Source organism: Chelonus insularis, unplaced genomic scaffold (genome assembly GCF_013357705.1).
Source record: "Chelonus insularis isolate UGA/USDA-ARS -01 unplaced genomic scaffold, ASM1335770v1 contig_88_pilon, whole genome shotgun sequence".
Taxonomy (NCBI): Eukaryota; Metazoa; Arthropoda; class Insecta; order Hymenoptera; family Braconidae; genus Chelonus; species Chelonus insularis.
In genome coordinates, this window is record NW_023276776.1 from 895,766 (window position 1) to 918,243 (window position 22,478).

At 30.1% G+C, this 22,478-nt stretch overlaps 1 protein-coding gene across 31 annotated transcripts; it reads left to right on the forward strand.

Annotated features, from left to right (window-relative positions):
- Window positions 1-1,944: 1,944 nt before the first annotated feature.
- Mhc (myosin heavy chain) lies at window positions 1,945-22,088 on the forward strand. Of its 31 annotated transcripts, XM_035091137.1 has the most exons (22): window positions 1,945-2,309; window positions 3,334-3,477; window positions 4,359-4,515; window positions 4,604-4,830; window positions 4,916-4,979; window positions 5,454-5,552; window positions 5,834-5,937; window positions 8,777-8,914; window positions 8,996-9,265; window positions 9,924-10,094; window positions 13,291-13,470; window positions 13,553-13,965; window positions 14,819-14,939; window positions 16,131-16,394; window positions 16,480-16,689; window positions 16,767-17,653; window positions 18,096-18,174; window positions 18,778-20,265; window positions 20,338-20,682; window positions 20,767-21,015; window positions 21,289-21,345; window positions 21,778-22,088. In XM_035091137.1, the coding sequence occupies exons 1-21, from the start codon at window positions 2,103-2,105 to the stop codon at window positions 21,325-21,327; spliced, it is 5,856 nt and encodes a 1,951-aa protein (XP_034947028.1). In that variant the 5' UTR covers window positions 1,945-2,102; the 3' UTR covers window positions 21,328-21,345; window positions 21,778-22,088. The 31 variants fall into 31 exon arrangements, with proteins under 31 accessions (XP_034947028.1, XP_034947003.1, XP_034947015.1 ...); XM_035091112.1 differs by lacking the exons at window positions 3,334-3,477; window positions 21,289-21,345 and adding an exon at window positions 3,131-3,274 and having other exon boundaries at window positions 21,778-21,960; XM_035091124.1 differs by lacking the exons at window positions 14,819-14,939; window positions 18,096-18,174; window positions 21,289-21,345 and adding exons at window positions 14,287-14,404; window positions 17,823-17,901 and having other exon boundaries at window positions 21,778-21,960.
- Window positions 22,089-22,478: the final 390 nt, after the last annotated feature.

A 22,478-nucleotide genomic window follows, 5' to 3' on the forward strand; every position in this document is an offset into this window, starting at 1 on the left:
AATCATCAACAAGCGCGGTAAAGTCTTAATATTTAAACATAAAGTAAACAAACTAATTAATAGACAAATGAAATCTGATGTTTAATAACGAATAATGTTTTTTTTTTTTTTTTTCAGTTAAAGAGAGTATTTAGAAATTTTTATTTTAGTTCAGAGTTGTAGCTATTCCTTATAAGGTGAGAGTCATAATAGATACTCAGAAAAAATTCCAAAGAACTATCTCGATGTTTGTAGTTCAAAATTCTAAATTAGTCACTTCATTTTTTTTATCACTCATCGTTGTGACGTGTAGTATTAATAAATAGCCGAAAAAATTTTCCGAAAATAACGTTTGATTTCAGAACCATGCACAGAGGGTCAAAAAGATTATTGTATTTAATCTAACCGTATAATTTTGTAGCTATTTTTTCTCTCAAAATATTCAAATCTTGATTGAATGATTCATTCACTTATGATGAGCTTTATTAATTTTTCTGCAAAAAAAAATTATCATGCAAATATTTATCAATTAAATTCATAAATATAAGAGCATTATTATGATACTAATTAAATAATAGAATAATAATGATTAAAAAATTTTATTTAGGTTGTTTATAAAATAGCTAATGACTAGAGGAATGCAGTATTTCACCTCAAACGAAATAAATTTCAAGGGCTAGCAAGCGCCAGGTTTCTATACAAAATGTTTAACCAGACCTCCTTCAAACCTTGAATTGGTACAGAAATTGAATCAATGAGAAATACTTTGCACACTGTCAACATTATAAAATATTTCCTGTCAAGTATAATCTTCAAGACGTTCAATGAACGTTTATATTCACTCATAAGGATAAGATGCCAATTATGGAAAATGCATTGTGTAAATATGTCACAGCTGTTTCACAAAAAATACTTATTTTATACTTTGAATCTTGACATTTTTGACAATATTTTTGAAGTATCAAGCAAATGGCATTAGATTAATTATCAAAGTAATAATAATTAATGAAAAATTTTTTTTTTAAATTTCAAAAAAAAATTTTTTTTTATAAAATGAACCTCACGTGTTTCTTACACGTGATTAAATTAGAATATTCGATGGTACAGTTCCGCCCTGAAGGTATTTTTGGAATGTATACGAAGCCTAGTTAGGCTCCTTGTTATATTGTAATCATTTCATCAGATAAAATTTTCCAGTATCATACTTATGCCAATTTAATTGAATCTATAAAAATTGATTGATTAGTTAAATGCTAATAAAAAATTTTTAAAAAAATTTCAGATGATGTACCTGGGCAAATAATGATTACAGTTAAGGTTTCTCCTAATCTATTTTCATCAATCTTCATATACATGGGGGAACGATTTTGTTGCCGGCCCTGTCACACATTTGGTATCATCTCCACCTAAAAAGGTAGATGGAATGGTTAAGTAACGAAAGATTCGATTGGTCTAAGCTTGAACCAATCAAAAAATATCTAACAAACCAGGATCACGTTGCACGTGCTTATATTGGGAGCGCGCATTCGGCAGCCCGACAGAACGGCTTTCAAACGTAAGTGGATCATGACGACAGATTTTTTATTTTTTTTTTATTTTCATTTAATGTTTTATAATCTTAACAATCATTTTTATTAATGAATTACATTCATTTTTGTTAAGCAAATGACAAAATACTAGTGCTAATCAACACATAAAAAAATTCATTTATTTTAGTGGAATAAAAATTGATGTTTATTATCAGTTTGTTCTCCAGAAGTGTATGAAGTGTGATGTAATAATTGAGAATACAAATACATATATATATATATATATGTGCACTGAGTGATTATAATGGAATTATAATGTGTTGATAATGCAAATTTAGTTAATTGTTTGCAAATAAAAATATTTAAAAAGTTTTTGAATGTGTTTACTTAGTATGGAATATATATATAATATATAAAAATAATATAAATATAAATATACTTTTCGTAGGGCCGCATACGACTCGTAACCCGAAGTGGTCTAGCCGTCTTCAGTTTGCCAGAATATAGAGATTCGACGCCGATTTAGTGTTTGGGAGAGCTACGAATTTTAAATTATTATATTTTGTGAAAATTTGAAGAATTAAATAATCGAAAATGCCGAAGCCGCCAGCACAACCTGAAGAGGATCCCGATCCAACCCCATACTTGTTTGTATCTCTTGAACAAAAGAGAATCGATCAATCTAAACCTTATGATGCTAAAAAAGCATGTTGGGTACCTGATGAAAAAGAAGGTTATCTTCTTGGTGAAATTAAAGCTACAAAAGGTGATCTAGTGACTGTCATTTTACCAGGGGGTGAGGTGTGTATACTTTGATTATTTTTTATCTAAATTAAATCTTAAATTTATTTATTATAACTTTATTAAAAAAAAAAAACACAATTTCTCAATTAAGACAGAGAAATTTATGATTTAATCCTCTAGAAAATTACTAAAACAATTTGAAATTATTTTACTTAGTTGTCAATGTTTTTTAATATTTCATTTATTTATTTTATAAAAACAAATTTCGATTGAAATAAAAATATTTGAATTATTTGAATAAAGTTTGATGTAATTGATCAGTTTTAAAATGTTACTCTATTAAGTAATATTTTTGATAATTTTTTTTTTAACAATAAATTATTTACAAAATTTTTTATGATGTAATTTGTGATACTTGTTAAGTATATCATTATGCTATTGTTAGAAATATATTAAACATGTCTACGGTATTCGTGTATACAAAAATAAATTGATTTAAAAGCTACTATAAATATAAGCTAACTTATTTTTGGAGCGTAGCTCAAGAAACGAATATTCTCGTTGTACTATAAAGGAAATTAGGTTGAAAGTTTCTTTGACTCTAGAGATTCTATTATTACATTTTAAAAGACTCCAAACATGTGCATACAAACATTCCTAATTTATGTACAAATTACAATTAAACCTATCAATATATTTTAATTTATAAATCAATTACATTAGCTAAATAATCAATTCAATTAATTCAACTATAAATTTTTTTTTTTATTTTAATAATAATTAATTCCAGAGTAGTAAAAATATTTCTTCCATATTAATGATAACTATCTGTAGTTTTACTAATAAAAATGGTTAATTTGTTATAAACAACCATGCAGTCAAAACAATTCTCCAAGGACGAATTGTCTCCAGTAAATCCACCAAAATTTGAAAAGTCTGAAGACATGGCTGACTTAACGTTTCTTAATGAAGCAACTGTTTTGCACAACTTAAAACAGCGTTACTACAGTAAATTAATTTATGTAAGTAATTTATGATATTATAATTAATCATCTCTTTTTTCTTTTCATCAAATCAATAGACGAAGGACTTTAAAAAGGATCAACTGCAGCAAGTCAATCCACCAAAATATGAAAAAGCTGAGGATATGTCAAATTTGACATACCTTAACGACGCTTCGGTCTTACACAATTTAAAGCAACGTTATTATCACAAACTTATTTACGTAAGGCGTTTAAATCACTAGCGTGACTATGTTTTGTGCTCAATGGTGTTTTCGGAGTATTTTGAACGAAAAGCTTCTTTATAGCGGAGCAAGTTCAAAAATAGTATGCCATAGACAAAGTGCATACACTACTCACTACATTAATTTTTTTTATTTTTATCTTTATAAATAACTTTTGACCCGTTCGCGTTGACATATTCATCTGTTGCACAGCTTCCTGTTGACACAGCATGATGGTTATAAACGTAACCTAGCCAGAAGACCAAAATATCTATCTTAAAAAAAATACATCAAAACCTATCCTACAGTTCTCAAATTATAGCTCAAAATATCCCAATACACAGGCATTCACTGTAATTAATGTAAAATACAGACTTTGATGAGGGGAAAGTCACTCATTAATTCCAATTGAACCACAAATGATTTTAACTATTGATATTTTTGGATTGTTTTTTTATCCCACATTAAATAATTATCTTCACCATTATGTAACATTCTCAGTATTTTTTTTTTTTTTTAAATAGTATTTAGTATTATATCCAAGTAAAAACTATTTCTAGTGTTGCTATAAAAGTTCATAGCATATTTTTTGATGTAACAAATTAAATACAAAGTTTAGCAAAATTGTAATTTACAACAATGTTTCTTTGAATGCCAAAATATCATGTAAATTCGTAGGTATAAAAATTGTTATGAACTTTTATAACATGCCAATAAAAAGCTGGCACCAATTGTTTCGTTTCAATATTCTGACAACCTTATGAAAAAAGATGACATCTGACCATCAAGAATTATTACTAATGCATGTTTGAAATGACTTGTTGTATTAGATATAAAAAAAATTGATAGAATTATTTTTAATTAATTTTTTATATTTCTAGACGTACTCTGGTCTTTTCTGTGTTGCCATCAATCCATATAAGAGATATCCAGTATATACTCAACGTTGTGCTAAATTGTACCGTGGTAAAAGACGTAGCGAAGTGCCACCACACATTTTCGCTATCTCTGATGGAGCGTATGTAAATATGTTAACAAGTAAGTTCATGAAAGTTTGTCATTATTTAGAATTTTTCGAATAAAATTTTTGTAAACATATTAATGACAATATTTCTTACCTTTACAGATAGTGAAAATCAATCTATGTTGATTACCGGTGAATCTGGAGCCGGAAAGACTGAAAACACGAAGAAAGTAATTGCGTACTTTGCTACGGTAGGAGCCTCTACCAAAAAATCTGAAGATGCTGATAAGAAGAAGGGTTCTCTTGAAGATCAAGTCGTACAAACTAACCCCGTATTAGAAGCCTTTGGTAATGCTAAGACCGTCCGTAATGATAACTCTTCCCGTTTCGTAAGTATTTTTAAATTATAATTATAACTTTGATTAATAATTTTATTAACTTTATTAAAAAAATACTTCTCTCTTAAACTTTTAGGGTAAATTCATCCGTATTCATTTCGGACCATCTGGAAAATTGGCTGGAGCTGATATTGAAACTTGTAAGATTGATATATTTTTTCTAATTAAACTTATTTACAAATTTTTTTTTTTATCAAAATAAGTAGAAAACTACTTGGAATTATTTATCTTCAATAATTATTTTTATTTATTTATTTCAAGTTACTTCCTTTATTTTAATTGGCTATCAATAAAAATAATATAAAATGCGGAAGTAACAATTATAAAACTTTATTATTTTAAGAAAAAAACTATTGCTTGAATATTTAATTTTATTGAATTTTTGGCAAATTGTCAACAATGTACTTAAAGTTCTCGAAATCTGGCAGCATTAAGTCAATTATGTCAGCAAAAAACAGTACATTAGTATTTATTTATTGGCATTGCATTTAATTTACTTCACAGTCAATTTATTTTATTGTTCTTTACACGTCTGGTATAGAAATTTGTAAATTAAGTTCAACATAAATTATTCTGTTATATCATCACTACATGAAAAATAATTTAATGAACAGATCTATTGGAGAAAGCTCGTGTCATCTCTCAACAAGCTTTGGAACGTTCCTACCACATTTTCTACCAAATGATGTCTGGATCTGTCAAAGGATTAAAAGGTAAGATTCGATATTTATACATAAATTTACAAAAAAATATTAATTCTATGATTAATAATTAATTTTCTGTATTCCTAAGAGAAGTAAAGGTTATATTATATCATATTTTCATGATTACATACAATCGGTAGGCATTAATGTATTATCCAGTAGATATTAGGTGTTTATTAATCTCCAATGAAACTTTGAGAGAACCCTTGTAAGATCACAAACGATTCCTCAATGGGTGTTTCATGGTATGATCCATCAACTTTATATTTTAAATAAAACTCATTTCATAGAAATGTGCTGTCTCTCGGACAACATCACCGACTACTACTTCGTCTCTCAGGGAAAAACGACGATTCCTGGTGTAGATGATGGCGAGGAATGTCAACTTACTGACGTAAGAACCGACGTACAATGGACATAAAGGAGTTGACTTTGTTTCTAACGAATTATTGTGTTCTTTGAACGATGAATTATTGACGTTTAACCCTTTTTGGATTGGTATCATTTTCTTATATACAAGACCACAAGAAATCTCAAGGACATTTTGAGTATTACTGGTCCTTAAAGGGTTAATTATCGTCGACAAACTTGACATGTCGATTAGATATTTTCAATCATTGCTGCATCATTTTTTTTAGTATTCATAATAACATTACATAACTCAGTAGATTATGTGTTCTAGTTTATTACTTCATCTTCGGATTATTGTGATTCAATTACATTTAAATAGAATCCATTTGTTTAGTATTATTAGTTTTTTTTTGTAGTTTGTTTAGCCTAACTTCATTTAATTATACGTAGAAAATTTTATTGATCAACAAATTTTTATCAATTATCCAAGTTTTTTATTTTTTTTTTTTTAATTATGTATTGATTACAAAATTTTTCAGTTTTTATTTAAAACATAATTTTTGTCTTAAAAAATTGAGTATAAATTTTAATACCTCCATCTATGACAATTAGATAAAATTGATGTACTTTCAAGTAGTTTTTCCTTGTTGGTGTCAGACCATCATCATACATTTCATAATCTTATTCATCATCCAAGATTACAAAATTTCATACAGTAGTTTGTAATCATAATTCATCATTGAATTAGATGAGTAATTAAAAATGATTTAATCATAATAATAATTATTAAATAAACTTTAATGGTAAAATACCAAGTTACCATTGAAAAAAACAATGTTATTGCTTAATAAATATCAGTTAAAGCTATGAAATACTTGGCCTGGTAATAAAAGTGGTGTTATTGCATGTAATTTTGCTGTTCGCATAGAAATGTTGCTGCTGTCCAACAATATCCGTGACTACTACTTTGTGTCACAAGGTAAAACTACTATCCCCGGATTGGACGATGGGGAAGAGCTACTTGTTACTGATGTAAGTGCATGTTGTAAAATAATAAAGCATGATGTAACTATATGGCTAAAAGCCTTATCATCAGCGCACTTGATAGCTCTTCATGCAAATATTTATCTACAGAAGTCATCATCTTCTCTTGTCTACGCTCTTCTGGAATATTTTTTAATATTTATTTTACAGCAATCATTATTCTATTTCATTTATAACAGTTCATCAAACTTCATTATCTACTCTGAAGATCAATCATTTTTCTTATATTAAGTAATATTTCAATAATACTTAATATCATTTCATTTCAATGTTCTAACTAAGAATCAGATTAGTCATCAAATTTTTGCTTATCGTGACAATCATTTACTTTCAGCATCGTAATATATATATATAATAATTTTCAGCTGAATATTTATAATATTTTTATGTTAATCTTTTTAATATTTCAATGTATTCTTATTCATCACAGCTTCAACGAGAATTGTAACAGGTCGTTTTCTTCCCCTAATGAGAAATTTTATAGACTCTGAAGATACATGAAAATTTTTTATAAAAAGAACTAGATAGTTTAGAGAAAGAGATTATTTTCCAATACCAATATTATACAGAAAAAATAATTGACATAATGATTTACAGAAATGTGTCTGTTATCGAATGACATTCATGACTATTACAACGTAGCCCAAGGAAAAATTACAATTCCCAACGTCGATGATGGTGAAGAATGTCTTCTTACGGACGTAAGTCCTCGAAATGTTTTTTTTTTTTAATTCCTTTGATCGTGATACCTCCCTCCCTATCAGTATATTTACTTTTACCCTTTATTAAATTTACTGAAAAAATATTACAATTATTTTTCTATCCAAAAGTATTCATAAGAAGATACTTGTGATACATATAATTTATTCATAAAAATAGATAAATAATACAAAAACAATTTCCTTAGTGAAAATTTTAACACACCATCTTATGATCAATTTTTATTTAATTTTTTACATCACTAATTGATTCCTATTTTTAAATTGGAGATTGATTTTCTATTTTGTTTAATAGTATGTAGATAGTTACTACCAATAATATTATTTATTGTTTTTTAAATTGACCAAAAAATTCACCAAATGAAACCTAAAAAAAATAAATAAAAGATTTACTTATAAATTAGCGAATAGACACTAGTGATTTCATCTGTCGAGTGTAATTATACATCAGCTTGAATAAAATAATTATTCAAGTACATTATTTACTTCACTAAATCTACGACGTTATCAATAGACATTAGATTCCTATTTACAGTGTTCAACCGTGTTTTTATACCCTTAAAAAACAAATACTTATATCATTATTATAAATAATGATAATAAATATGTGACTTTTATTCTTTACAGCAAAGTGGGTGCGTGATATGATTAATAAAAATGTATTATTGACTTATAATCTATCAAGAGAGTGTATTATTGACCAATAGTAATAACTCTTCTTTAGTTATTGTAGAAACTATTCTATTAGATGTGGACACAACTTGTTCCATGTATTCAGAACGTAGGATGCAGCATCTACGACTATTTCAGTTATTAATATCATATCAGTACTATGATAAAATAAAAACACTATGGTATATAGTATTTATTAACCGAGTAGAGGGAAGAAGCGACTATTTAACAGCTACGCTTCTGCTTTGCTAATATTTGCTTTTTGGTCTCTGTCAGATACTATTGATGTAGTTTATCATCACAGAACTTACGCTTATGCATTTTGAATCACTAATTTTTCATTTATTATCATCAAATTATCCTTATCATCTAAATTCATACCAATTTATTAACACTTGGAAATAATTGTTGATATGGAGATTAAAATAATTGTCTTTCTCAATGTAGCAAGCCTTTGACGTTCTTGGATTCACCCAAGAAGAAAAGAATGACATCTACAAAATCACTGCTGCTGTCATGCACATGGGTGGAATGAAATTCAAACAAAGAGGTCGTGAAGAACAGGCTGAAGCTGATGGTACTGAGGTCAGTTGTTGCAAGTTTTAAAGATAACAAAATTCATTACTCTGTTGATTTATATACTAATGATTGTTTCATAAATTTTAGGAAGGTGAACGTGTTGCTAAACTTCTTGGTGTTGACTGTCAAGATCTTTACAAGAACTTGTTGAAACCCAGAATCAAGGTCGGAAATGAGTTCGTCACCCAAGGTCGTAACAAAGATCAAGTATCATACTCAGTCGGTGCTATGTCGAAAGCTATGTTCGATAGGTTATTCAAATGGCTTGTCAAAAAATGTAATGAAACTCTGGATACCAAACAGAAACGACAACACTTCATTGGTGTACTAGATATTGCTGGTTTTGAAATTTTCGACGTGAGTATAAAAAACAATTCTCTCAGAAAATTAATGAAGAAATATATTTTTTATCTGATGCTTCTTTCATTATAGTTTCTAATAAGACAATTGAAAAATAATTTTTTATATTAAACATTCCATTATTAAGATATATTTTAAATTTGTAAATAGTAATTTATTATTTTACTAAGCATCAAATAAAAAATAAATTAATTATTTCTTTCATATAATTTCAGATAAAATATAATTATTTTATTATAATTTATTTAAAAGTCATCAATATGCTAATTATTGTAAAGTAGAAATATTGTTCATGTGACGATACTGTACTAGCTTCGAAGTTTGAGATAGGGGGACAATTAATTTATTCAGGACTTAATTTGTCATCATTCTATGTCGACTGTTATCTACAACATTCAATTTTATTTCGACTAAAATTTGAATTTTAATCATCGGACAGAATGTCCAGTATTTATCTCTAGAAAATATTCTTCTGGGATAGTTCAATTTTCATCACTTCTTACCAATAGACTTCGTACATTTGCAGGCAACAAACTTGATAATACATCTAACTCTCGAGACTTTTTTGTCTTTTTTTTAGAAAAGAATATTCATGAAATATTGATAAATTTATTGAATACATTTTATAATTTATTTATACTTATGAAACTCTCAGTACAACGGCTTTGAGCAACTTTGTATCAACTTCACCAACGAAAAACTGCAACAATTCTTCAACCATCACATGTTCGTACTCGAACAAGAAGAATACAAGAAAGAAGGAATCGTGTGGCAGTTTATTGATTTTGGAATGGATTTGCTAGCCTGTATCGAACTTATTGAGAAGGTAGCCCCAATTAAATTAACCCTCATGTTATATTTGACCCATATGATGAAATTTAGAAATATATTAGAGCAATCCCACAAAGTGTGAATGATTATTTTCTCTTTTATAGATGAATTTTGTTTCTTTCAAGCATGATACCTACGACTATCTTCTTATCAGTAGACATTTTGAGTATAATTGACAATACTCCAATGTTGAGGGTTATACTTCCTTTGACCCATTTGATGATTTGTCTGATGTTGTAAAATTCAATGCACCAATGACAATAGTCATTATTTCAGAGTTTTCTGTATTTTAACACATTTTCTTATATTCATTACATTTCTATACTCTTTCATAAGGACATCTACAATATTTTGAGGGAGTATTGGGGAAAGTTCGTAAAACAGTGGACGTCACACTAAATAATCAAGAGGTAATTTTTGATAATTATGATACTGAATACATTTACTTATGTAAATGGTACTGAGAATCATACTACTGAATTCTCAATTGTGATGACAAAAAAAAGTAGATTGTTTTTTGAAGTATCAGAAGTAGGTTGTATAACCATTTGTAGAAAGTATTATGCTTCTAACTAAATAGAAGTTGTTTGAATCATCATATGTATATCATTTTTTATACATAAATAACGGTAATTTAAATTACCTTTTTTTTTTAATCATGTAGAACACATATTTATATCATACTCATAACATACTTGAATTCGTTAATTACAAACTTAAAACGAATAAATTATCATTAGTATTTGACAATATTATACTTTACAAGGCGACTATCTGACTATTTTTCGCCAACAAATATGACATCACATTTGCTCGAACAGTTTAACAGCTTCGAACAACTATGCATCAACTTCACCAATGAAAAACTTCAACAATTCTTCAATCACCACATGTTTGTTCTTGAACAAGAAGAATACACTCGAGAGGGCATTGAGTGGGCCTTTATTGACTTTGGCATGGATCTTCTTGCGTGTATCGAGCTAATAGAGAAGGTATAATTAAGAGTATCCAACACAAAGAAAGGATTCTTTGGACATATGTGTCACTGCAATACATACATCAACTGCTTCACTTTTAATTTTTAATGCTTCAACGTGATTGTCCACTGTTTTATTATTTTTTCAACAATTATCTTATTCGTTCTATTCGGAAATAATTTGTCGATTACAGTTAAAGCCATACATACATCTATCCATCCATCATGATACACTGCAACTGGACACACCAAGTGATATCACCAGAGATTTTATTTTTCTATAAGGAGTCAGATTTTCTCCTTGCATGATATCTTTGATTATTTTTCATCTTTTTTTATCACACCCATGAAGTTGTGATTTTTTATTTTTGGTGTTTATAAATGATCCTTTTAGCAGGCGACAGCAATTTTTAATCCATAAGTTCCAAAAAGACTATTCAATGGAGTAAAGTAGGTTTTGATAAATATTTGATATTTTATGTTTTTGTCCACAGCATAAAAATCTTTTTCTTGACGTGGTGCTTTTTTCGTGAGTGAATTTTCCCAGTTTGTTTCTGGTGTGCAAACCAGACCATCTTATGAGAGTCTGTGTTTATTTGTGTTAATTATGGAAAAAAAATGTTGAGGTTCAACTTGAAACTATTTCGAATATTGTGTTTAACAAATTGAGGATAGCTTTTGAATCATAAAATCTAATATGAAGAAAATTTATCATGAATACATTTATACTGCAATGTCATGATCATTTGCAGCACTTATGATTACTATTTAAGTTTTGTTTTAATCATTGGCATAAACAGTGAATTGACGACTGTCTTGCCTTTTTTTCATAACCCCTGCACTCACAGTTCAACAGCTTTGAACAACTCTGCATCAATTTTACCAATGAAAAATTGCAACAATTCTTCAACCATCATATGTTCATTCTTGAGCAAGAAGAATATAAGCGTGAAGGTATTGAATGGACGTTCATTGATTTTGGAATGGACCTTCAACAAACTATTGACTTAATTGAGAAGGTACTTCGAACAATCCATTCAAAATGTTTGACACGACGTAATCATTGTTTATCGACAAGCTGTTATGATAAAAATATACGCATGTTATTTATATTTAATCATTACATCATTTACTACTAACCGATAATAATTTTCAGATTTACATTTGCACTATCTTGTACAACTGTAAACTCTACTTTATCAAGTATCTTATCTTTGGTACCATAAAAAATCAATAACTTCAAGGAAAAAATTGGATCTAATTCATGTTAAGCTTATAATAATAAGCTTTTATGAAATATTATTTAAATAAAATAACAAGAACAAATTTTTCCTAAGTTATAAAATATATCTTGAGCACGATTGGTTTCTTGAATGTTGCTATGAAGTGTGTATTGCATCCCCCTTATGTTTTATGGGTTGTTACGATGACTTGGATGATTGATTGGATCAACCACAGTTTAACAGCTTCGAACAACTTTGCATCAATTTTACGAATGAAAAGCTTCAACAATATTTTAATCACTTCATGTTCGTTCTCGAACAAGAAGAATACGAACGAGAGGGTATTATATGGACATTCATTGATTTTGGTATGGATTTACAAGGAACAATCGAGTTGATTGAGAAGGTAACATTTTATTTAAATAGCTGCATGTTCCTCTGCTTATAAATGATGTTTGGTCATGGTATGCTTGTGAAGCCAGTTGGTAATGTAGTCATTTAATTAATTAATAAGTAATAATTATATTTTTATTAGGTAGCCAGCTGCTATATTAAAGTCCAATTTTTATCAACATCATAAATCAATTTTCAACGTAAAATAAATTAATGATCATAAAAAATATTTTTTTTTCATATAAATCATTATTTAACTTGCACCAAGAATCATCAAATAACGAATAAATTTTAGATATTTTAAAAAGTAATCAAAAAATTCTGAGTAATGATGAATATAATTTTAAAATTGATCAAAATCATCTATCTTTTGCTGACATTCAAAGTTTCATGTAAAAATTAGCAAAATAAACAATCATTGATTGAATAACATTCAAAATAATTTAAATATAAAAATTGTTTTCAATAAACATATATTAATATGTGATCTCCACCAATTTTTTTCCTAGAAAATTAGCTTAGAGCTAACAAAGAAAAAATTATAGGCAATAGTTCACAAGCCATTTACAATACTAAAGTCTTTTTTTCCCTCTATCTAGCCTATGGGAATCTTGTCAATTCTTGAAGAAGAATCTATGTTCCCGAAAGCTACCGATAAAACGTTCGAAGAAAAATTGAACAATAACCATTTAGGTAAAAGTCCTAACTTCTTGAAGCCTAAACCACCAAAGCCTGGTCAACAAGCAGCTCACTTTGCAATTGGTCACTACGCTGGTAATGTGAGTATAGATTTTCTTTACTTATGAAAAATGAATAATTCAACTGGAAGAGGTAAATAAATAATGAATTAATTGATATCAGGTCCCATACAACATTACTGGATGGTTGGAAAAGAACAAGGATCCATTGAACGACACTGTGGTCGATCAATTCAAGAAGTCATCGAACAAATTGTTGATTGAAATTTTCGCTGATCACCCTGGTCAATCAGGCGATGGTGGTAAAGATGCTAAAGGAGGTCGAGGTAAAAAGGGAGGTGGTTTCTCAACTGTATCATCATCCTACAAGGAACAGCTTAACAACCTCATGACAACTTTGAGAGCAACTCAACCTCACTTCGTACGTTGTATTATTCCTAATGAAATGAAACAACCTGGTGTCATTGATTCTCATCTTGTGATGCATCAATTGACTTGTAACGGTGTACTGGAAGGTATCCGTATTTGCCGAAAAGGATTCCCCAACAGAATGATGTACCCAGATTTCAAACTTCGGTAAGTATCAGTTCATAATGAAACTTATCTAGAATAATTCATAATTATTTAAAAATAAATCTCAATCAAATATCACAAGTAACTATTATTTTGTTCAGTCTTTTAATTCAGGGTAACTAGAAAACACTTGGTTGTTAATGTGATTCAATTTTTAAATAGTTATTGAAACATTCTATTAGATAATTTTTTACATGTAGGATAATTTTATTATTTATTACGTAGAATAAAATTTAAATAATCTCAAATACATTAGCTTCATTACGTAAAGAAGATATTCAAGAAAATAATAATTTTTTTATTAAATTTCTTCTCGGGGTATAGTTATATGATATTAGCACCACAAGCAATGACTCAAGAAACTGACCCCAAAAAAGCAGCTCAAAGATGTTTCGATGAATGCGGTCTTGATCCTGATCTCTACAGAATCGGACATACAAAGGCTAGTTAAAAATACCCCTTTATCAGTGAAATAGTTTCATTCAAGTAAAGTCTCCTTTTTACCCTACCCCGATGGAAGATCTAAAATATTCTGATGTGAATATTTGTTTTAGTTTTTTACCCTGTATTTAGTATTTTTGGAAACACTTTGTTAATTGTGTTAAACCTATTTATTAGATTATTTTATTTGTTATTTTTCTCATTAAACCATCCATTTTTTGTAGAAGTATTTAGGAAGAAACCCTTACTTAAAAATACCTAGGATTATGAAAATCGATATTTGAACCCTTGGTAAACTTAATATTGATGTGATTACCATTTATTCTGCGTTTGTTGTATTTAAATAAGTAGAGTATTGTTATCCTTTAGAAACTAATCGATAGCCTATCGATTTGCATGTTACCAATTACTTTAGGTACAAGATCCTAGCTCCTGCAGCTGTAGATGCAACAGATGGAGATCCAAAGAAGGCTGCTGCAGCAATCTTAGAAAATTCAGGACTTGATCCTGATCAATATCGTCTTGGACATACAAAGGCATGTCATAAATGACTCGAGACGATCTTCGATTTAATATCTACCTATAATGCTTTATTAGATACCAGCTAACCAGTTTTTTTTCAAAAACTTATGAATATTATTTTCATATAAATAATTTTATTTAAATTATTATATTTTTCTGAGATCAACTTTTAGAAAATTCATAAAAGTATATCAAGCCATATGAGCTAGATGTGGTGATATGAAAATAATATTTACATAAAGTTTTTTTAAAAATAAATCGACATCAAACCAGAGAGGACTGCTGGATTATTTTTTTTTTTATTGTTATTAATGTTTAAACATTAGAGAACGATCATTTTTAAGTTAATTATTAATTAATATTTTATTTAAAGATAGCCTTTTTAACAATTAAGTTTTTTAATATTGAATAAAAATAATCGTTCTCATAATGATGCGTCTTCAGAGACGTAATATATAAGTAAGAATTCCCTAAAGCACTTGATGATTGGATGAAGTAAATGTTATGAAAACGTAAAACCATTATACTTCAACGATTTCATGACATAGCATGTTTTACATTTTTCTGCTTTTTTTACCATCACCACAACAGATATAAAATTCTGTGTGCAAATGCAATCAAAGACGGAATGGATCCGAAAAAGGCTACTGAGCTCATCCTCGAAGCGATTGCTTTGGAACAAGATCAATATAGACTGGGAGCTACCAAGGTATATGACGTCCTTGGGAAATATAATGAATTTGAAAGAATCAATATCGTCATCACTCATCATCGCTTGGAATATAAACCAACTGCGTTTATTCATTTTATAATTATCACTACTAACATCTCCAATTGAATCAACTAAAAGTTCAGGAAAATCAACACCTTAACCAATTCTTCCAATCTAACTTGAATTAATCTAAATAATTACTTTGTTTATTACTAATTCGTTCGAGAAACTAAACATGTTTCAGACTTCCTTTTCAAATAAAATAACTGTGTTATCATCTAACTCAATATTATTAACGCTAAATACAAGCGTTACGTACATTTATGGTAGAACTGATCAAAGAATTATTTTTTTTTTTATATTTTTGCTATGTTTCTATTTTGCTCACATGAAAGGAGACAAAATAGTTTACAAAAATCGATCATTCTTTCATCAGTTTTACTGTAATTGGTGGAACCAATGGTACCTATTTTCACGAAGTACATCAATCTAGGTATTCTTCCGAGCTGGAGTGTTGGGTCAGATGGAAGAGTTACGTGATGAACGTCTGAGCAAAATTGTATCATGGATGCAAGCCTACATGCGGGGTTATCTTGCACGTAAAGACTTCAAAAAATTGCAAGAACAACGTTTGGCTCTCCAAGTCGTACAACGCAACTTGCGAAGATACCTCAAGCTTCGTACCTGGCCATGGTGGAAATTGTGGCAGAAAATCAAGCCTTTACTCAATGCTACACGTATTGAAGATGAGTTGGCTGTAAGTATTATTTATTTTGCATATTTGTATTGCTGAATCAAATTTTATGTTGATATTATTATTAAAATTTAAATTTGATTTTTAGGAATTGCAAGAAAAAGCTCGTGCTGCCCAAGAAGCTTTCGAAAGAGAAGAGAAAGCACGTAAAGAGTTAGAAATCCTCAATGCAAAACTTCTCTCTGAAAAGACTGAACTTTTGCGTCAAGTGGAAGGAGAAAAAGGTTCTTTGGCTGAATACCAAGAGAAAGCTATCAAACTTGCAGCCCAAAAAATGGATTTGGAATCTCAATTATTGGTAAATATATTTTTTTCTTATTTTTAATATTCTTTTGATTGCGCAATGGATGTTATTAAAATTTGGGGTATTTATAGGATCTTCAAGAAAGGCTAACAGGAGAGGAAGATGCCAGAAATAATTTATTCCAAAATAAAAAGAAATTAGAACAAGAAGCAGCAGGTTTGAAGAAAGATATTGAAGATTTAGAATTGGCCATCCAAAAATCGGAACAAGATAAAGCTACCAAGGATCATCAAATTAGAAATTTGAATGATGAGATTGCTCACCAAGATGAACTCATCAACAAATTGAACAAAGAAAAGAAAAACCAGAGCGAAGTTAACCAGAAGACCGCCGAAGAACTCCAAGCAGCTGAAGATAAAATCAACCACCTCAACAAAGTTAAGGTTAAGCTAGAACAGACCCTTGATGAACTTGAAGACACTTTGGAACGCGAGAAGAAATTACGAGCTGATGTTGAGAAAGCTAAGAGGAAAACTGAAGGAGACTTGAAATTGACACAAGAAGCTGTTGCAGATTTAGAGCGTAACAAGAAAGAATTAGAGCAAACTATCCAACGTAAAGACAAAGAATTGTCATCACTTACAGCCAAACTTGAGGATGAACAATCTTTGGTTGGAAAACTCCAGAAACAAATCAAGGAATTGCAAGCCAGAATTGAAGAACTTGAAGAAGAGGTTGAAGCTGAACGTCAATCTCGTGCTAAAGCTGAGAAACAAAGAAGTGATCTCGCCAGAGAACTCGAGGAATTGGGTGAACGTCTTGAAGAAGCCGGTGGTGCAACATCAGCACAAATTGAACTCAACAAGAAGAGAGAAGCCGAACTTAGCAAACTTCGTCGTGATCTTGAGGAAGCTAACATTCAACACGAATCTTCATTAGCTAGTCTTAGGAAAAAACACAATGATGCTGTTGCTGAAATGGGCGAACAGATCGATACTCTCAACAAATTGAAAGCAAGGTATAAATCAGTTTAGATCATTCAACGTATAGTTTCAAATTTTTTTTAGAGTTAAAGATAACTTCAAAAATAGTATTTTTATCGGAGATATTTCATATCAATATCCCTTAGTCTGTTCAGTGCTTCATATTTTTTTATTATTTATTTAAACGGGTTTTCCTGTTATTAGAGCTGAAAAAGGTCGTCATGATATCCATGCTGAATTGAACGCTGCTCGTGCGGCAATTGATCAAGTCGCGAGAGAAAAGGTAGAATACATACAACCCTGGAATGCATTTGATCGTTGAAAAAATTTGGAAATATCCCTGACATCCGACAAAATTTTCTTATCTGTTTCATTGATATGAACCTTGATTATTTATTATGATATCCATCTATTCGTTAACCTACACCATAATTTTACATGTAATTCCTGCATTTGTTTTTTTTCTGTGCTCAACAGGACTGAAAAAGAAAAAGTTCAGTATTTTACCGAGTTAAATGATCTTCGTGCCACTGTCGATCACTTGAGTAACGAAAAGGTAATTTATTATATTCGACAAAAATTGTGGCGCTTAATAATGCTTCAATGCTTTAAAATATTGCAAAATTATATTATTTTAATTTTTTTTTGCTTTCTTTATATTTTTTAAAGCTTCATTATTAAAAAAAAAAAAGGATAGAATTAATTATTTATTTTTTTTCTGATTTTATAACACTTTTTACTTAGTCTCAGTTAAATAATAAAATACAATTATTATTTATAATTTATTTAAACCAAATAGATCATTTTTAAAATGGTAAAACTGAATTTTTGTTTTTATTTAATTCAATTTGGTCAACTGGTAAGATTTATTATTTATAAAAATTTATTAATTGATATGTTTATTACCAACGATTGAGTAAATAACGATATGCATTATTTTACTCGTTAAATGAATATAATTCCTCCTTGTAAATTAAAAAAAAAAAAATTACTAACAATTTTTTTTTGCATGATTGAAAATATCTTATCATTTTCTAATAACTATTTTTTTACTAATACGAAACATTTTTTTAATACTACTCTGCTGGCTAATCCGATGAATTTGTTAATATTATAAATACTCTAACTGATACTAATATTTTTCTTATAAATGAATTAGGCTGCTCAAGAGAAAATCGCCAAGCAGTTGCAACACCAACTCAATGAAGCTCAGGGCAAATTGGAAGAACTCAACCGCACCGTCAATGACTTTGATGCTGCCAAGAAGAAGTTATCAATTGAAAACAGTGATTTGTTGAGACAGCTTGAAGAAGCTGAATCACAAGTCAGCCAATTGTCCAAGATCAAAATTTCACTCACGACCCAACTCGAAGATACCAAGAGACTTGCTGATGAAGAAAGCCGTGAACGTGCTACATTACTCGGCAAATTCCGCAATCTTGAACACGATCTTGACAATATTCGTGAACAGGTTGAAGAAGAAGCCGAGGGTAAGGCTGATCTCCAACGGCAGTTGAGCAAAGCTAATGCTGAAGCTCAATTATGGCGTACTAAGTACGAGTCTGAAGGAGTTGCACGAGCTGAAGAACTTGAGGAAGCTAAACGTAAATTACAATCAAGATTAGCTGAAGCTGAGGAGACCATTGAGTCACTCAACCAGAAGGTTATTGCTCTTGAAAAGACTAAACAACGTCTTGCAACTGAAGTTGAAGATCTACAAATTGAAGTTGACCGTGCAACAGCAATTGCCAATGCTGCTGAGAAGAAACAGAAGGCATTCGATAAGATCATTGGAGAATGGAAACTCAAGGTTGATGACTTGGCTGCAGAACTTGATGCAAGTCAGAAAGAATGCCGTAATTACAGCACTGAGCTCTTCCGTCTCAAGGGAGCTTATGAAGAAAGCCAAGAACAACTTGAAGCAGTACGTCGTGAGAACAAGAATCTTGCTGATGAAGTGAAAGATTTACTCGATCAAATTGGTGAAGGAGGCAGGAACATTCATGAAGTTGAGAAGGCCAGGAAACGATTGGAGGCTGAGAAGGATGAGTTACAAGCTGCATTAGAAGAAGCTGAAGCTGCTCTTGAACAAGAAGAAAACAAGGTCTTACGTGCTCAATTAGAGCTTAGCCAAGTAAGACAAGAAATCGACCGTCGCATCCAAGAGAAAGAAGAAGAATTTGAAAACACGAGAAAGAACCACCAACGTGCTTTGGACTCCATGCAAGCATCTCTTGAGGCTGAAGCTAAGGGTAAAGCTGAAGCTTTACGTATGAAGAAGAAGCTTGAAGCTGACATCAACGAATTGGAAATTGCATTGGACCATGCCAACAAAGCCAATGCTGAAGCTCAGAAGAATATCAAGAGATATCAACAACAACTCAAGGATGTCCAATCAGCTTTAGAAGAGGAGCAACGTGCACGTGATGAAGCTCGTGAATTACTTGGCATCTCTGAACGTCGTGCTAACGCACTTCAAAATGAACTAGAAGAAAGCCGTACCTTACTTGAACAAGCTGACCGCGGCCGCCGTCAAGCAGAGCAAGAATTAGCAGATGCTCATGAACAACTCAATGACCTTAGCGCTCAAAATGCATCTATCTCAGCTGCCAAGAGGAAACTCGAGGCTGAACTTCAAACCCTTCATGTAAGTTCATTTTTAAATTTAAAGAGTATGTTAATTCTATGACAAATGATTTTAATTTTTATATTTTTATAGTCGGATTTGGATGAACTTCTCAATGAAGCCAAAAACTCAGAAGAGAAAGCCAAGAAAGCTATGGTTGATGCTGCCAGACTTGCTGATGAACTCAGAGCTGAACAAGATCACGCTCAAACACAAGAGAAATTACGTAAAGCATTGGAAGCTCAAATCAAAGAACTTCAAGTACGACTTGATGAAGCTGAAGCCAATGCTCTCAAAGGAGGTAAAAAAGCTATCCAGAAATTGGAACAACGTGTTCGGGAACTTGAAAATGAATTGGATGGTGAACAAAGAAGACATGCTGATGCTCAAAAGAATCTACGTAAATCTGAGCGCCGCATCAAAGAACTTAGCTTCCAGGTAATTACAATGAATTATTTTTGAAAAATTAATTTTTACTTCATTTATTTATTGTTTTCTAATGATTAAAAATTATTTTTATAGGCTGATGAAGACCGAAAGAACCACGAGCGTATGCAAGATCTTGTTGACAAACTTCAACAGAAGATCAAGACATACAAGAGACAGATAGAAGAAGCTGAAGAAATTGCTGCCTTGAATCTTGCTAAGTTCCGAAAAGCTCAACAAGAATTAGAAGAAGCGGAAGAGCGGGCTGATTTGGCTGAACAAGCTATCACGAAATTCCGCACTAAAGGACGTGGAGGAAGTGCAGCTCGTGGCTTGAGTCCAGTGGTAAGTTCATGTTTATATCTTGTAATTATTTCTAGAAAAAAAAAATTACAGAGATTCAATAGACAAACGAAAATTTTTGGCCTTTGGAATTGAATATTCGTAGTTCAAATAATATACAAGATATTTCAAAAATAAATTAGCACTAATCTATGAAATTGGCTGGCTTAAAATGATAGTAAACTCGAAAGATTATTTGCGAATGTTTTTGAAATATCCTGCATATATAGTTATATTTATCGGGGAAAAACTAAAAGAATATAATATGACCCATAGCCTCAAAAGGGTCGTAAACCTACAACTGCTTCGGAGTAATCTGCCACATTGGTTCATGTAAGTGGGTGTGTCGTCGTAAATATTACACATTAGTTATATGTGTGTTTTTATCGTGACGGACACAAAACATGTACACATTAGCTTATTGAGATTTGCTTCATTTCATATCGTATAATATGAATCAATAACAGACATGCAGATTTTTTTATTTTAAAAAAAAATATCAGAACCTACATCAAATAGAAACCAAAGCAGAGTATCACAACAACCCTATAAACGTCTATTCAAAACTTATGTCTCCCATTTAACACATGCTAAAAGTATATGCTCCACCAGTTGGATTAGCCTTTGGAGCACATCATTATCATTTCATAAGAGAAGATTGATAGTGTTTTTACGTTTTAACATTTTTTACTGATTTAATATAAGATTTAAGATCTAAAAGGATTAATGTTAACAAGATAATTAAATTATAACTTATTTTTTTAGCCATTTCGACCAACAATGAAACCCCAACTGGACGGTTCTGCATTCCCACCAAGGTTTGATCTTCAGCCTGACTCTGATCTATAAATTGAAGAAAGAAATTGAATGATTATTTCAATGTCATCTTAAATTATTCATAAACATTATTAATAATTGAATTTGATTTATTATAAAATAAAGTACAACCATAAATTTGGCAGCTGAATGTTCTTTTGAGAACTGTTTTATGTAATATCATCATCCTAATTTATAAGAAAAAAAAACAATATGAATGTGTATTTATTAAAATAAAATAAGTAATACCCATCTTTAAACATGTTCTACTGATTATTATTCCTAATACCTATTCTCTGAAATATATACATAAAATATTGTTTTGTATTATTATTTCTGAATAAAAAAAGTATTTGAAATAAAATAAAACAAAGCATTTTGATGTTTTTTTCACTCACCTTGAATATTATTATAAGATTCAGATCCTAATAATAATGGATACTCTTATGTAAAAATAAAATAAAGAATAATAGTAAAAAGAAAATAAAATTAATAAAGAAAAAAATGTAAGATTCGGAGTAGAAAAGAGGAGGGACTGTGGTCGAACTGGACAAAGAGGAATTTTTGAAATTTATGGCAGGTTATTCGCTACGGATCAATATTATAGGGATCTACTATTATCATTCGATAATGTCATTGGGATCTGCTGT